General features: G+C 39.4%; 1 protein-coding gene, 1 long non-coding RNA gene and 1 other non-coding gene across 3 annotated transcripts; 2 read left to right on the top strand and 1 right to left on the bottom strand.

The window, feature by feature from the left end:
• The first annotated feature begins 1,250 nt into the window (after nt 1-1,250).
• Nucleotides 1,251-3,360, top strand: LOC132984701 (uncharacterized). The gene is made up of 3 exons (XR_009674998.1): nt 1,251-2,551; nt 2,644-2,672; nt 2,769-3,360. It is a non-coding gene; the product is annotated as an uncharacterized LOC132984701 (long non-coding RNA).
• Nucleotides 3,361-4,872: 1,512 nt separating this feature from the next.
• On the top strand, nt 4,873-4,955 carry trnal-cag (transfer RNA leucine (anticodon CAG)). Its single transcript has one exon. It is a non-coding gene; the product is annotated as a tRNA-Leu (tRNA).
• A 1,060-nt stretch (nt 4,956-6,015) lies between these two features.
• Nucleotides 6,016-14,125, bottom strand: tdrd15 (tudor domain containing 15). Its single transcript, XM_061052709.1, has 5 exons — nt 14,056-14,125; nt 12,426-12,721; nt 6,953-7,523; nt 6,647-6,759; nt 6,016-6,029 (listed from the first exon to the last, which is right to left on the bottom strand). The coding sequence occupies exons 1-5, from the start codon at nt 14,082-14,084 to the stop codon at nt 6,016-6,018; spliced, it is 1,023 nt and encodes a 340-aa protein (XP_060908692.1). The 5' UTR covers nt 14,085-14,125.
• Between the last annotated feature and the right edge of the window lie 3,270 nt (nt 14,126-17,395).

The following is a 17,395-nucleotide window of genomic DNA, read 5'->3' as shown; positions in this document are numbered from 1 at the left end:
CTATTTAAAGAAGTCAGAGTTGGAGAGGACGTCACGTTGTCTTGTGAAACTGTGATACAAGATCAACAGAAGTGTGAATATACGACATGGGGCTTTGCTTCAGGAAACAGAGCAGCAGTAGAGCTGGTTGTAGATGGTCAGGTTAAAAACTCTGGAGTTAAATCAGGCAGACTGAGAGTTACAGAGGACTGTTCTCTGGTTATAAAGAAGATCACAGAGGAGGATGCTCGACATTATGTCTGTCTACAGATCATATCAGGAATAATAACAGGCGATGTGACTCGAGTTTATCTATCTGTTATCAAGAGTAAGTATTTCAATCATAATCTTTTCAAACAAAACTTTTCTAATTCAAACAATAAACTGAAACATTACAATAATTATAAAGACTCTGATGAAGTTAATTTGTCTCTTGTTGTGTTTCTCTTATAATATCTCCATCCTTACTTTGGACTCTACATTTCTTATATCCAAACATTTCAAAGTGTCTTTGGAGTAAACCACCATGTCCGTTATTAGAGACATTTGACCTGCTTTGCTTTGTATGACTTTCAGATGTTTGTAAGTAGAAACACTGTTTCTTTATTTAACAATAACTCAATAAATCAATTACTATTTATTCAACTTATTAATATTTAAATCTTCTTTTTACCTTCAGTTTTTACCTCAACTTTTATTCTCTTCTTAGAGTTTTATTTTCATCTTCTGAAATGTTTGAAATGTTTTTTTGTGTCTGTGTGAAGCACTTTGAATTGTCTGGTGTCTGAAAGATGTTTTATAAATAAACTTGTCTTGCCTAAAATATGAAAAAAATATATTTTGGATTATAAATTTGAATTTTATATGAAAACACAAAACAGTTTGATGAACTGTGTTTATCTCTTCTTCAGGTGACGACGCAAGAGAAACAACAAGACCATCACCAACAACAACAAGACCATCACCAACAACAACAACAACAACAAGACCATCACCAACAACAACAACAACAACAACAAGACCACCACCAACAACAACAACAACAACAAGACCACCACCACCACCAACAACAACAACAACAACAAGACCACCACCACCACCAACAACAACAAGACCACCATCACCACCACCACCAACAACAACAACAATAAGACCACCACCACCAACAACAACGTATCAACACGGCAGTGAGCCAATATCTCTGTTTCATGTTGTTTTCTGGTTTCTGTTGTTTAATTATTAGTTGCTAACAAATCCACAGAAAAAAAATCTAAAGAAGCAAACTGCTATTTTTAAGACATTTATCTTGACTCACGATCTTCACACATTAAACTTCCTCGGTGCACTTCTTCTTCTTTTGAAACACGTCACTGCCAAGAATGCATCGGGGGGACTGCACGCAGTGTGAGCTTCAGATCCATTATGAGCATTTCAATGATTGTGGCATACTGTATGAGTGTTTGGGATAAATATATAAGATTGTGATTCATAGTAGATGGTATAACCTCATCACATAAACAAAAGAAACTGGATAATGCCACCTTGGGAATTTCACCCGAGGAGTTAGATTGGACTGTACCACAAACAGACACTCAGGTTTGTTATACTGAGGAGAGTGAGACATGCTTCCAGTTTTCAAAGGTAAAATGAACCCATCTCACCACCGGTTGATGAGGGCCGATATAATCAAGGTGAAGGTGAACTTTATTATCCCAGAGGGGGATTTCCTTTACAGCCAGCAGTGGGTAAAAGAAGAAAGTTAACTTAAATGCAAACACCTCAAGGGAGGGATTCACATGATGCTGTTGAGGAGATCAATGGTACAAGGGACAAGGAGGACTTTTTTAATTTGTTCGTCCTGCACCTAGGCAGAGTTTATCTGCAACCAGCACCTTGTATTCAAGGCCGCCCAGAAGGGGGGGGGGGAAGGAGAAAGCTTTCCAAATGTTCTGAACCATCACACTGAGCCTCTGACAGAAACAAACAAAGCTTTAACTTTAAATGACTTCTCAACACTCAACCCACAACCATGCAGACTTTCCACTTCACTGAGATGTTTTAAAGTGTTTTTTTTTTTTTAATCTTTAACTCTATAGTTTTGATAATAACTTACTAAGTAGTTGATGCAGTTACTGCTTCTTTCAGACCAATCAGAGCTCTCAGCTTGGCCTTGAGTTAGCTGTTTGATTTTATCTCTTGTTGTGTTTTTGCATTTGTGTCTTCAGTGAACGAAGAACCAGAAGAAGAAACTCTTTGACCACACCGGGCCATCATAGTGCCTATCAGCCTATTGGTGTTGAAATCTATATAAATGGGTGTGCCCCCCCCCCCCCCTCCTTTGTTAAAAAATGATCACCTGAAGAAGACATCAGGGAGGAATGTTGTGATTTTGATGGAATAAAATCAAAATCTGTGAAGTCATTTAAATATGAAATATTAACTTTGCCCACCTCTGGTTCCTGTTCATCAGATTGTACAGGTTCTTCTGATCTGGACTTGGTCATGTTGGCTCTGCGTGTGGCTGAACTCCTCCTGATTACTGTGATCACTGTTCTTCTCTTCAGAGCTCGAGGTGAGAAACACTCACACCAACTTTTATTCACACCTATCAACCACCAACCTTAAAGTCAGAGCTGAAATGTTTCTGTGTGCTTTATTTTTCAGGGAACCAGAGACCACCTGATGACATCACTGTGAGCTTGAAATAAAGCCTCAGACAGTTCGTCTTCATATAGAGAAGGAACATTTCTTACCTCCATTTTAACTCGTATGTTTTTGTATTTTCACAGGTGCTTGATGATGGAGATGAAGGCTCAGTGAACTATGAAAATGATGGAGAACCTTCTGCTTCTGTCAGACTCCACTGATCAACAACTTCCACACAAACATCCACTCAGCAGATACATTAATCCACCGCTTTTTATCATTTCTATATCGTACTTTTGAGCATAAAAACATGGATCCACATTTCATTTGAGGTACTAAGTGAGGATTTAATAAATGTACTGAAATATGAAGTTGATATTTGTTACGGCGTCCTTAACCAAAATTATTAAACCAAGGCTCAAAACTCAGAGACCGAAAACATACAAGGACGCCACAAAGATTTAAAGTTCAACCCAAGCTTTATTTAATGTAAATACCACCCTCCCCCCAAAGTAATCAAAGATAAATAAGAAACTAAAGAAACAAAAGGGGCTGGAGACCCCGACAAAAAAAAAAAAAAGATGGGAAGATGCTGAGCCAACCACGTAATGTGTCGTCATTATGGCACCTCCCCCTAAAACTACCTAAGAAGAAAAGATTAAACTAAAGAAACCAAAAGACCCAAAATAGGACTAACAGTGATCTCCAGTCCAAACTCAAATAATAAAACCAAACAATGTTAACATATGTGGGGAAAACCAGTAAAACTGGGAAACAAAAGCTCCTCACCACATCACTGCCCAGAGTGTGTGCGCCCCTAACTCTCCTACCTGGCTCCTCTAAATACCCCTCCCCCTCCTCCTCCTCTTCCTCCTCCTCCTCCTCCTCCTCTTCCTCCTCCTCTTCCTCCTCCTCCTCCTCCTCCTCCTCACTGAGCACAGATTGTACTCAGGTGAGCAGCAGGTGAAGGAGGAGGGATAATCAGGGAGAGAGAGAGAGAGTAGGTGTGTAGCAGGTAGAGATAAAGAGAGAGAGAGATCATCACTTGGGGGAATCTTCAGTTTTTGCCAACATGGAAGATAATAATTTTGTAGAAAGCTTCATTTGTATAAAGTTCTTCATATTTTTGAGTGCCTTTAAATGTCAGTATAACCAAATTTTAATCACTATGTCAAATTAACTTTCATGTCTTATTGTTGCTTCAATATATTTGATTGAATGTGTATATTTTACTTAAAGGAGATCTATTATCCTCAATTTCACCATTAATCATGTCAGTCTGGGACACCTATTGAGTAGTGTTGTGAGATGTGTAACTCATAAACTTTCTTATTTTTCTCATACTGTCATCATTGAAATCCCAAATTTCAACCTCTGCCTGAAATGGTTCATTTCAGCGTCTGTCTCTTTAAGGACCCCCCCCCCCCCACCTGCCCACTTTACTCCGATTGGCCAGCATTTCAGAAGCTTCCTGCGGGAGAACCAATGAGCTTCCGGTTGGGCGTGTCCTTGAAAGAGCTGGTGGTCATTTCCTGCAACTTTACCCCATGTTTTGTTCTGATGCATCAGTGGCTAACTTTCACGACTTTTCCTTTAACGTCTCGTTCAGAGCAGCAGGAAACCACGTCCGGGGATTACACCAACATCTGTGTATAATGTGTTTAAAAAAATGTTGCAGAGGTTATTATGGTATTATGCTCATTATATGTATGTTTTTAAATATGGATCAGTATAATAGATCTCTTTTATTATTTTTCAGTCTTCAGTCTGTAATAATCATGTCTTTATTAAATCATATTAAATCTGCAAATAAATAAACATTTACCACTTAATTCTACTGTGTGCTTTTTGTGATTCCTTCATTAAATTACAGAGTCTTTCTGAAAGTGAACATTTTCTCTAAATGTCCTTCTTTTATTTTTGGGGTACCGGTCATTCTCGGGTTAATTCTCCCTCTGCTGGGTTAAAAAGCTTTTTTCTAACCAGAGAACTAGAATGAGTCCTAAAACAGTTTTCAAAGTTAATTTATTATAAAGTTAATTTGACATGGGAACGTTATTTGATAGAGGATACGGATAACCTCTGCTAGTGTAACAGTTTTTCGACAAGGTAGCACATCTCGACAGAACACCCGATTCCAACCGGAAGCTTGTGTCCTTCTGGTGGAATTTTCGAAATAAAAGCGGACGCTGTACATGTGAATAAGACTAGCTTTGTAAATAAAATGGCGCTACTAAAGTTTTACATGTCAGGATGGCCGAGCGGTCTAAGGCGCTGCGTTCAGGTCGCAGTCTCCCCTGGAGGCGTGGGTTCGAATCCCACTTCTGACAACATTTTTATTCACACACTAAGACATCTGAAGGACATTAACAAATATCAGAGGCGCTTGTAATTAATCGATTTGATTTTGTGTTAGTCAGGTTACATTGAAACACGAGATATAGGTCCTGTTTACACCTTTTCAACAGCATCAGCCAGTATGATTTGGGTATTTTACTCTCAACAGCCGTAAATATTCACACATAACGTAACTTTCAGATTTACTGATCATACAACTTGAAGAAAAAACACCCACAGACTTCCCTTTCCAATGCTTCATTGATTCAGCATGGCAAAGTAACGAGCCCAGCACAAGACTTCCCATTACTAATCTTGAATCAACAGTGCCCTCCAGTGGTAGTTTTTTTATACTCCCAAAGCTGACAATCTTATTCTCCTCTCACCCCTGATGAGAACATCTGTACCACTACTAGTTTAAAGGTCCAACGTAGTCTTGTCAATAAGGACAACATTTTTCCACAAAAGTCTTCATAACTCAAATTTATTCTGCACACAAAACCGAATTACAGCAAGTTTAAATTAACAGTGAGAAGTTCCAGTAAGTGCCAAAAGAAAACCAAAAGTCAAAATGACCAAAGTAGACTTATTCACAAGTTCCCATAAAATATATATATATTTTTTTTGTTTTTAAGAGTCTTGTATAAAACACCTGATTTACACCAGAACTAAATGTTTCTGTTTCCTAACCTCACCATCTACCTTTATTTTAGAGACGTGGCGCTGCTGACTCAACAGATATTCAAAAACGACTCAAACTACATGAATAAAATGGAAAGAAAAACAACCGGTTTCTCTCAAAATAAAAATACATAATAACATTTAAACGTAACTTAAAGGTAGCTCTGATTAATCTGAGATGTGATTATTCTTTTTTTGTGATTTATTCTTAAGCAGCTGTCATTTGCCAAACGCAGACATGTAGAGGATCTTTTGGCCGAACATTTCAACAAGCTGCATCTCACATGAATCATCTGACGCTAGGCGACAGGGAATCGCTGCATCCAGGGTCTCGCTGCTCATTTCAGGGACAGGATTCAAGCAGACTGCCCTTCACATAAGAAAACCTTTCAAAGAGGAGAAAAGAAAAGTCATAAGACTATAACATAACCTGCAAACCTTTTTTCAAATCATACATCTGAGCTAAAGATCAACAAGTCAATCAGTGGCTTCAGTAAATTTTAATGCCAATTTCAGATTCCCCCTTCCCGACTATCGCAGGGTCGTTCAAGACTCTAGGCTGCTTAAAACCGATTATTTTATCATATTATCTTGTAGTGCGAGTCGTATAAAGATCCAATCTTAAAGTCCCAAATCTGCTTGGAGTTTGGCGCCCCAATTTATTATAAACATGTTTAATATTTAGAATTTAATGTTGGGTCGTGTGAGGTGGTGCCTTCCTCCGCTGGGCACGATAATCCTAATAAATTCCTGTAGTATGTTATGTCCATGATTTTCATATATTGTAGTGTGTGGAAGCTTGAGAATATGGAGAAGAAAATCTCTTAAGATTCTCCTTATGTGTGTGAAGCTATCTGGATTCAAAATCGAGAAGGATTTTAAAACTCCTGCTGTTTCAGCCTGGTCTTTTAGAGACTATAAAATTGACATTTTTAATTTTAAAAGAAGCCAGAAGCTCTAATATCTCATCTAGAAATCTCTTTTATCAAACTATTTTTCATACAATGTCTAGATCCAGACACGGCGCTGAGTGGCATCGTCCCGGCTTCATCCTGAAAGTCGACAGAGAGATGGGACGTCCCATCGGAGGCTTTACAGAGGCTCTGCTCCTGGAACCTAAAAGCATCAGGAATAAGGAACATTTTGTGTACTTGGATTGAAAATGCACACACATAAGACCTTTCCTTATTATATTAAAGATCTTTTATAAAGGGTTTTAAAAGGAGATCATTCAAAAACTACAGTAAGAGCCATTTCAATTCTCTACAATCATGTTAAGAAACATAAATATAAAGGAACAAGAACATACCGCAATCCTAGCATGACGTCTATGTAGTTGGCGTGCCCAGCATCGACCAGCTCTTTGGCCACATGGACGCCATCAGCCAGGATGTCCACCTTCCAGTGTGTGTTGGACTCAAACTCCCTGAAGAAGATCTGGAGGTTCTTCTGGTACAAACACTGCTGGAAGAACACTGCGGCGTCATCGGTCCACTGTCCATCCTCATCAACTGGCTTCACCCCTCTCAGGATGCAGGGGAATGTCACCTTTGGGACGTTCGTCATCTCTGCTGGAAGCACCTTCAGCTCCGAAAAGTCCTCACACTGCATGCATTCACAATGGCCGTAATCCACCAGGTTTAGAACTGCTGTGGTGTCGGCGTTTACAATTTCAGCCCTGCACCACTTGTTCTTGGACTCTGATTTTATCAGGCAGCAGGTGCCAGGGACAAGGTGGGCTTCAGGGAGAGGAGGCATCTGCTCAGGGAGGTCATCCAACATCAGGGATAGTTTGTTCATGATGAGGAGCAAGTCTTCCAGAACAAGGCAGAATTCGAAGGGGGTCGTCACTGCAGCAGCAAATCCAGGATACATTTTGTCTATATCAACAGGAGCAAAGACAAGTTGCTGAAGAGGACTTGTGTCCAGGTCCGAATGTAGTTTTTCTTCTTCTGTCTCATTTCTGGTTTCAGCAGGTGTCTGGATCATCTCATTCTGCTGAACGAGGAACAGTCCATTCATGACAATCTCAACCATCCAGAGTTGATCCACTTTTGAATAACAGACAAATGCCAGCTTGACTTCTTTATCCACTAAAAGTTGTAGGGTTTCCCACCACGATGTGTCAGCACATGCTCCCTCACTGAACCCAAGGCTGTGCACCTTGCACAGAACTGCAAGGTTCTGGATTTCTGTCAGGTCACTGCAAGTATTTCGGATTAAGCCATTTGAGATTTCCTCTGATACTCCTTGATCCACGAGTAGGACCTGGCTTTTCCCCAGGCCTATGTGTTGAACAACAGCCCTGTGCCACTGCCTGTCCTTGTCCACCTGAACTAAGCACTTGAGGCCTACTTCGACATCCTCTTCAGCCACCACCTTGCACTTGTAAAGGTTGTCAGCTATGCGACTCTTCAGTGCAGCAAGCAGTTCACTGGTCTTATTTAGTCTGATGTAAAAATTGCCATTACTCAGAACCGACAGGAATGTAGCATTTTCTGTGCCAGCTTGAATTTTTGAGGGAATGATTGCATCTGCCCAATCACTTGCTTTGACAGAGGATTTCAAAGCAGCTTTCTTCTGAGTCCTGTTTCTGGTCCGTGTTGTTTTATGCCGCCTGTAGTTTATCACCTTCAGTTTTGGTGCCAGTGTGCCAGGTGGTGGATCTCGGGTCAAGGTTTCCCCATATGCAGTAGGCATCGTTTCGGATGTAATTGCTTCCTTCTGTGTTACATCTTTTTTCAAGTTGGTCTGTTCACAGGGTCTCACTCGCTCTTCTATTTCAGATGAACTCTGGGGGGCTTCCCGTTCTTTTTCCCTTTTGGTACTACTTTCAACAGTAGCTCCAAGTATAGCTGGAACTTCATGAATCTCGATCTTGACTTTCCACTGAGTTTCCCACTGACAGACAAAATCTACCCAGAGAGGCTTCTCCATGACAGCTTCAGTGAAAGACTCATCGTCTTTGTACAGGTTTGTGTCCAATAAGGAGCATGGTATGCCAAATCTTGGCTGAGACAGATATTCCTTTGGTATGGAGTAGATCTTCTCCTTCGCAATGACTGCCGAGTTTCCGTAGTCCACAAACTCTACTTTGAGACAGGAACTTCCTTCAAAGTCCTTCACAACAGCACGATACAGAGCGCCATCTTCCTCATACTCAGCCAGAACAAGGTCATTGATTCTCAAAGATGTGGCAGCGGTCAATGAATCTCGGAGGACACCTGAGTTGAGATCTTCAACCATTTTCAAGATGGCAGATTCATCTACTGACAGTTGGAGGAAAAAACTGTCGACTGAGTCAATGTGGGAGACAAAACACTTAATAAAACTGCCACTCACCTTCATGTTCGGCAAACACGAGAGCTGAGGTATCTGTGTTTCTTCTGTCAATTGTGGATGTTTGGACTTTGTGTTGGTATCCAAATACTCTCTCTGGTCTTTATCTGGAGAGGATTTCAGAGGCTTTTCAGGGACGTGATTCTTTGTATTGCCCTCATTTCCTTGTTTGACTTTTGTGTTATTGTGCTGTTTTTTCCCACTAACACTTCTCGTGTTTCCTGTCTTTTTATGGGTTTCCCTCTCAGCTTGAGTGCCTCTGTGTGCTTTACATGCAGGAGAGCTTGAAGATCGCCTGTTACGCTGATTCTTGCACTTGACTGATGACTTTGTGATGTCTGAGCTGAGAGATTTCTGGTATCCCTGTATGCTGTTTATGTCAAAACTGATGTTTGCTTTTGGTTTAGGCGAAAGACTGAGAATAAGCTCATTTACCTTCTCATTGATGTTAACATCTCCATCAAACAGTTCAACACCAAATGATCCATCATCGCTGTTTCCAACTATGACAGCTCTAACTTGCTTGTTGAGAATCGCACCATCAAGCCATTCCTTGACATTTGCATAGAACTCTCCCTTGGACACTGAAGCAAGGCTGCATCTCAAAGCCTGCATGGGCGTGTACAACAACTCACCAGAGTCTCTGGGGATCAACATGACGTGATTTTTTTCTGATATGTTTGTGTTTCCGTAATCCACAAAAAACACATTGAGATGCAGAGGTGACTGAACAGGGTGTGTCAAGCCCCTGTACCATTTGCCATCCAAGTATTTAGCCAGACACAGCTTATTCACGACAGCTTTTGTACTGGCTTGTATTATTTTCTCACTCTCCTCAGAGATTTTAGTTTCAAGCAGTTCAATTACTTCCGTGTTTCTCTCAAGGTGGCAGTAGAGCTCACAATGACTGCTCACATGAGTGATGAAGACATGTTCTTCCTTTCCGGGAGTCAGATCGTATGAAGAGTAGGTAAAAGACTCAGGGAACACTGTTGACATTTGCTTTGTTGAGATTGCCTCCTCTGTTGCCATGCCTTGTTCCACAAGCAGTTTCGTTATGCTCTGTTTGGACTGGGCATTGTGGAGATCAACAACATTGCACAACCCTTCGTCTTTGATATTCAACTGTGAGACAACTTTGCATCTTAGGGCACCGGCGCTGTTAAGGACAAAATCGGTCATCGTGTTAAGTACCTCTGGAGTCCAATACCCTGAGTTCTTGGGAGCAGCAGGTTCAATCCCATTGTAAAGGCTGCATCTGAAAGCTAGTCCCTCCAAATTAAGAAATTCTGGCATTATAGCTTGCAGGTTGTGCTCCTTTACCATTATGGTGTTGCCATAGTCAACCAGCATCACTTTGACATGACGATTCATTTGTTCTATGACAAAGGCCCTGTAACCTCTCTTATCTTTAGGTGACACGGCAACACAGCACGAATCTCCTGATCGTAAGGGGACTCGTTTAGTTGAGTAATAATGCTGAACTTTAGCCATCAGTTCCTCCAACTCTTGAGCTTTGTCAAGAGGCTGGCACCAGAACTCTGATGGAGAACTGATGGAAATGCACCGCACAGCGAAATCACACCCTGGTGTGATAGTTAATGCTTTGAAACTAGCAGGGGTTTGGACCTTGTCGGTTTCCTTTGTGCTTTTTTTCTCTTCGTCTTCACAATCCTCCCATTGCTCGTTACATTCATTGACGTCTGATGTCACACCATATTCTGGGCATCTTGTCTTTTCTGTATTTTTTTGCACCACAGGCTCTATGGTAATGTTGTTCCAGAATTCTGCTTGATTTGAGGAGATCAGAAGCTCAGTGATGCTCTGATTGTTTTCACTCCCAATCTCTTTGAGATCCACTACAAATTTGTTTTTTTTCACCTCGACAACATGGACTAGCAAGGCTTTGTTGGACACAGCTTGTTTGAAAAAGCAAGAGGTGGCATTGGTCCATACTTCATCCAAAGGAATAACATTAACAAGTGAACAACAAATTGCGAACGCTGACTTGCTGGCGAATGTCTCGGATATCTTTTTGATCAACATGTGTGGCACTTTCTCAATGTTGCCAAAGTCAATGAACAGAACCTCAGCTCCATGCTCAAGAGTGTCTGTCACTACACCTCTGTAGAAATGCATGTCTTCCTCATAAACTGCACAGCACATTGTCCCCAGCTCAGGATTCAACAGTACATCTTCATCCAGCTTCACTTGATCGAAGTGATCTGACATTTTTGCCATCATCTCCTCAAACTCATCATTGCGTTTTTGTGTTCTGATCCAGAAATTGCTTGGATTTTGGACATGCTCGACGTAGCCAACAAAGACAGAGTTTACTTGCAGCTCCTCTTCTTCCAGTGTTTCATCCAAAGTTTTGCTCACGATTGTCTCATAGTTTAAATAGCTACTCTGAGGTGACAACTCCTCCCTTTCAAAAACTGACTCAATCTTCATTGCAGGAATCTCTTGAATGATCTCTGGTTTCTTCACTCGATTATCTTCAGCACCAATCACTGTGATAGGGTACAGAAGCCTATCTTCATCAAAGCCTCTAATGTCCACGTCCAACACCTTTCCAAGCAAGCCAGCCTTGAGAAAACTCAACTGTTGAGTTTTAAGCGCCTCATCCTGGTCGCTTAGACATGAAAGTGAGCATGGGATCGCCATGATTGGTGTTGAATAAATACCTGATGGCAACTTGTGGACGTTTTCAACTTTGACCGATTCTAAAAATCCATAGTCAATGAACAAAACTCTAACTTGAGAGTTGACTGGAAGATATTGCACAAAGCCTCTGTACCATCTCCCATCTTTCCCCTTTATGGAGCACAGTAAGCCCAGGTTTTCTGGTGTCTTCTGAGTGTGTTCTTTTGTTGCGTACTCACAAACTTCAGCCAGCTTTCTTGACATCTCCCATAGTTCTGTTTCCTTACTAGCCATCTGACAGTAAAACAGCCCAGGTTTTACAGCAGCAGTCACACGCACTTTAGCTCTTGTCCCACAAGGTAATCTAGGTCCACAGAATGACAGAATTTTTTCGTGTCCTCGCAAGCCAGATGGTTTAAAGCTGAATTCTTGTCCTCTTGGCTTTTCAATGAGTAAATCAGGAACTGGCTCAATGTTTTGTTTGAGTGGTACTTCTGTGAGCATCTCAACCAACAGGAGGAAAGTTTCTGTGTCCACATGCCTCCCAAGCCCATGTCTAACTATGTCGTTGTTGATGTCAGAAGCTTCTAACAATAGCACTTTGTGAGGAAGCAGGGCTTGAATGTACCCTGTGACACTTTGTCCAATCAGGTTTGCCAGGTACTCATCAATCACAGAGCAAGAACCTTTAAGTAGAAGTACATTTGCAAGGAAGCCACACACTATCTTGGGAGGAAGGATGAACAAGTCACTTGAACAGGAAGATATGTGGTCAATATTTATACTCAAGACATTACCATGATCTATCAGGAACACATCAAACAAGTCCTCTTTCCGGTTCTGAACTCTTCCTCTGTACCACCGAGCTGAAGTCAAATCTTCTATGAGGCAGAACTCTCCAATATCCACAGCAGCTTTATTCTTTGGTGTATTCTGTATTTCTCCTTGCAAGATAGTATAGTCAAGTTCACATATGGTAAGGTACTGTCCCTGGAAGTGTATCAGGGTTGCTTCAGGGTTCCAGTCCAAGTGAGTTAACTTCAGGTCCACTGGCCAAAGAGCACATGGTGCAGATTGACCAGAATTGAGAGACCTGCAAATTTAAGCAAAATAAATTACTGACCTTCAAAAGTTAGAATAATTTGGTGAGTTTATGACTTTATACATCAGGGGCCATCAACTACAACACCTAGAGTCGAGCTTGGAGCACAATGTGAAGGCTGTTCTGTGTCCCAACAACTTCCTCATTCATTGACTTTCATACATGATGCAATGCAATGTTGGAATACACACCACATCTAATTTTTCTGTTCTTTAGTGGGGGTTTTGTAATGCATGAATTTCAGTCAGAAATTAACATTAAAAGAAAATGGGTAAATAAAACATAGCTATACAGTAGGCCTGCTTCAGACTAGGGATAGGGATCAAAACCTGTTCCCATAAGAACCTGGTTCTGAAGTTTTCAAAACCTGAAAAGAAATAATACTTAAACTTATCGATACTGCTATTGAGTCTCATAGGTCTTTTAACAAAACATAATTTCTCCAGTCAAGTCACGTCTTTAATACCAAATCACTGAGAGAGAGCGCGCGAGCAGTGCAGATGCGTGCAAGGACCCAACGGCCCTTGAAGACACAGAATGCAGAATCACATCAGCATAGAGAGAGAGGGAGTGATAAGGTCCGCTGTCCGTACATCCCTCTTGTAAATGCACCGCTGTTGCTCTGTGCTTTGTGCAGTGACATGCGCACGTTACCATGTGTTTTAAAAAAAACAAAAAACTAATTAACCTTTAAATGGTTGTCGATTTTTCTAAACGTTTAATGTTTTTCTAGACATTTAAAAGTCACACCTCTAAAGCGTACCCAACCTTTGTAGCAAGTCCTGTGATTTGAAAATAGTAAATCAATGTTGAAATCCATGTTGAAATTAGCAGGATAAAAGCTAGTTAGCTAAAAAAACAAGGGTGACCTAATGTAACATTATAATGTGTTCAAGGTCGGGTCAGTAAAATGAATACTAGGCTAAAGTTAATAAAGTAATTTGTTGGAGGATCATTTGTTTTATAAAACAATATAAAATAACTTTTCGTTAAAAACAAATTTCCGTCTCATCTTTGCACAAAAAATATAAAAGCATCCATAGTGGTATATATAAAGACTCGGATCGTTCAGGAGTATCGATAAGGTTATTGATTTCACTAATAATTAATAATCCCCATCCCTACTTCAGACACAGCCACACTATAAGCTCCGTGCCAGTTTCTAAATAAATAAATAGAATAAATTAAACAAATTGCTGTAAACTTCAAACCCAATCTCTGAAACATGGACAGAATAATTTAAAAAACAAACACTCAAATGCAATACATTAAAGTATAAGAAAGAACACAAAAGCAGCACTTTACATTTACATTGTTTTACTTACTTTTGATGCTCGGAGCCTAAAGACTGCATGTCAGCAGCTTCAATTACTGTCACATCCTACACAGAACCTGAGGGGAAAATGTGTGAAATAATAACTAAGTAATGCAAAATCAGCTCTGAGGTCAGTATACAGCAAGCCCAAAGCACCTTAACTAAGTAATGCTTATCTAAATCAAAACGTAACAATGTGATTTTTTTCTTCTGAAGAACGTTCTTATTCAATGGAGGAGAAAGTATTTCAAATAAACATTGGGGTTTTTATTAAAATATCTGATTTCGGCCTATAAAAAAGAACTGCCCTTACTTCATGCGGTACTAACATTTTAGTGACAGCAAATACTTGGGGTCTAATGAAGATAATAATAACAGATAACATTAAAGATGATAAACAAACTGAGCATAATTACAGCCAGTCATCTGCCTGTCTTTGCATGAAGAACACTTGTGTTAACCACATACACTCAGCACAGATCGATAAAAATGGTCTGAATATCTGACAATTGTCTTTACTGTACTAACACAATAACGTTTTAAAATATTAAATATAATTTAGGTATTTTGCCTACAACACACAACTGTGAATTGTGTGCCAATTGTTAAAAAATAACAATTGGCTTGTTTAATGCATTATTAAACTCGTACTGGCTATGTAGAGACTACTGCTGCCTTCATGTGCTTCTCGGAAATATCGAAGAAAAGGGTCAACGAAGAAAGCAGCACAGTATTTTGTTTATTTACAAGGCACTTACAGGTAAACTCCCTTCTTACCTTACTACTCTTCTGTCCATAAACATATCGAGCCATTCGACTAAGTCTCAAAACTGGATAACTTTGAAAACAGAGGTTTAGAACTGAATGGGGAAAGACTGCCTTTAGTGTTGCTGCACCCAGTATATGGAATGACCTTCAGAGGATAGCTAAGTCGCCCTCTCTTGTTTCATACAGTGTTTTTAAAGACCTTGTGTCCAAACTACCTCAGGAAGGAAATTGCAACTGTTTCACAATGTGAATTCATTTTAAATGAACATGGTTTACATGTGTGAATATGTGTTTCAGTGTCTAGATGCTATTATTACTGTTTACTACTTACTGTTAATATGCTTATATTTGTGCTGTTTCTATTTTTGTATTGCTGCAGGTCACCCCTGGAAATGAGACCTCGGTCTCAGTGGGTCCTCCCTGCTAAAATAAAGGTCGAAAAATATTGTAGTCACCATTTTTAAATGTTGTGATAAAATGAAAAAGCTCAACTGGGACATATGACATTTCCCAGGAGCACTAGAAGGCAACATGAGATTTTATTAATACTTAAATATATATTTGTAAATGTAATTTAACTTTCCATTACTTAATCACTTTGATTTAATTATATTAATTGTTATTGGAGGCATTAGTGTGAAGAGCTGCAGCATTATGCCTCATCAATAAACCCTGTTACCTTACAATAAAGTCTCCCATTGGTAATACAGAAAAAAACATCATTAATTAAAATCCTAAATATGAATAGAAAGATCTAATATTAGTCATCCTGGTAAACTGGCTCATTGAAATGTGTGAAAATAACTCAACACAAATAATTAGATTTTTCTATTTAAGCGATTTAGCCGACTAAAAACAACACACATCTTTATTAATAACACTTAACTACATTTAGAGCCTCACAATTAATCTCGACATATATTCAGGACACATTTAAAATATTATTTTTTGCAGAGGTGTAACATTGACTTTCAGCCCGGAGTAGTGGCAGTAACCCTAGCAACATGCTAGCATGAAGCTAATTGTATCGTTAACGGTCGTCCGTCACGACTGTCAGCAGCCCGTTAAATGGCTGATAAATGTCACATTCTCGTGAGTGATTTGAGCCCTCAGTTATTAAGTGACATGTTGCACACTTCAGTTACCTGTCTCTTCCCTTTTTGAACCTCCTCAGGTGTCCGACAGGTCGAGTGGCGGCGGCGACCGGCTACACGTGTCTGACTTCCTTCTGACTTCCGGTGTTATGGTTCAACTCGTGGCCGTGTTGACTTTCAACCGAGTGCGTTGTGGTTGTCATAGTTACAACACTAGACTGTAAATTTAAAAAACACAACAGCTGTTGAGCAACAAAAAAATATTCCCCAATTACTCTTTATTTATTCATTTATTTTAATTCAAAAGTAACTGAGCCGACATTTCTTTAATGAAAAGCTAAACAAAGTGGCTCTTTCCGTTTCCAACAAGGTCCGTAACCATGACATCAACAGATGAAGTCACCAGTTAACACGGTAACTTGTCAGACCGAAACACCGGGCGTCGTCTCTATGAAAGTAAAGGTGAGAGTTATATATATAGTTTAAACCTTAAAAATGATGCATTCATCCACACTAACTTACTTTAATATTTATCTCAGACAGAGCTAGAAATCAAATAAACACTACATTTACATTATAGGCTGTTGTTTACATTTGTGATTGTGACCTGTGGTTATTATTCCAAAACACATTCATGGTTCATCGTGCTAAATTCAATAGCACTGAATTCAAAAAGTAATGCTAGAATTACTAATTCAATACAGTATTTCAACATGTGAATCCTTCAAATGTGTTTAGACATGTTATTTAGCGTTATTTAGTGTTAAATATGGCTGCAAATAATGATTACTTTCATCGTTTAGCCTATTGATCTGATGATTATAGCCATATTTCTGGAATAGGATAATAATTTTCTCTATCTTAAGTTTTAAGAAAATGGGTAAAATGTTTAAAAATTACGGAAAAATGTGGATTTGTGTTTTCACCAAAGCTTGCATTGAAAAAGTTTGAAAAATAAATTCTGGACTTCTTTTGGCTTCACCATTAACCAATTACTGTTTTTTTAATTATCTATCATTCAATCAATTGATGAGTAGGCTAAGTGCTGAAACAACAAGTCAATTAAATGATTTAAAGAAAAACAAACGATTCATCTGCAAATAGTTTGATAATCAGTTAACTAACATATTTAAACCAGCAATCAAGCTAAAAGACAATAGTTGTTTCATATATATATATATATATATATATATATATATATTGGGGCCTTTTTTGCCTTGATTGGAAATGTTGGGAGGAGAGAGTTGGCGGGTGACATCCAGCAAAGGGCCGGAGGTCGAATTTGAGCCTCTGTAGCCTCTGTACATGGGACGTACGTCATAACCACTAGGCTATCAGCGCTCCCAAAGACAACAGGTCTAATTTTATTCCAGCTGTTTATTAGGAAATCTGCTTCCTTTCACTTTTTTCTGTCATACTGAAACAAAACATTAAATTTATTTACTAAAAACATGATCAAAGATGAATTCTCCTCCTGAAAATTAATGT

The sequence above is a fragment of the Labrus mixtus genome, chromosome 12 (genome assembly GCF_963584025.1).
Source record: "Labrus mixtus chromosome 12, fLabMix1.1, whole genome shotgun sequence".
NCBI lineage: Eukaryota > Metazoa > Chordata > Actinopteri > Labriformes > Labridae > Labrus > Labrus mixtus.
This window is presented reverse-complemented; position numbering and strand designations above follow the sequence as displayed.

Bases quoted from the DNA above. Each gene is read 5' to 3' on its own strand.
- tdrd15 (XM_061052709.1), bottom strand. From the start codon at position 14,084: ATGCAGTCTTTAGGCTCCGAGCATCAAAA. The intron at 7,524-12,425 runs GTAATGTCTTGA...CTGTTGATATAG, and splicing joins TGTGTTCCTGATAGATCATG to ACAAAATGTATCCTGGATTT. The intron at 6,760-6,952 runs GTATGTTCTTGT...TGATGCTTTTAG, and splicing joins GACGTCATGCTAGGATTGCG to GTTCCAGGAGCAGAGCCTCT.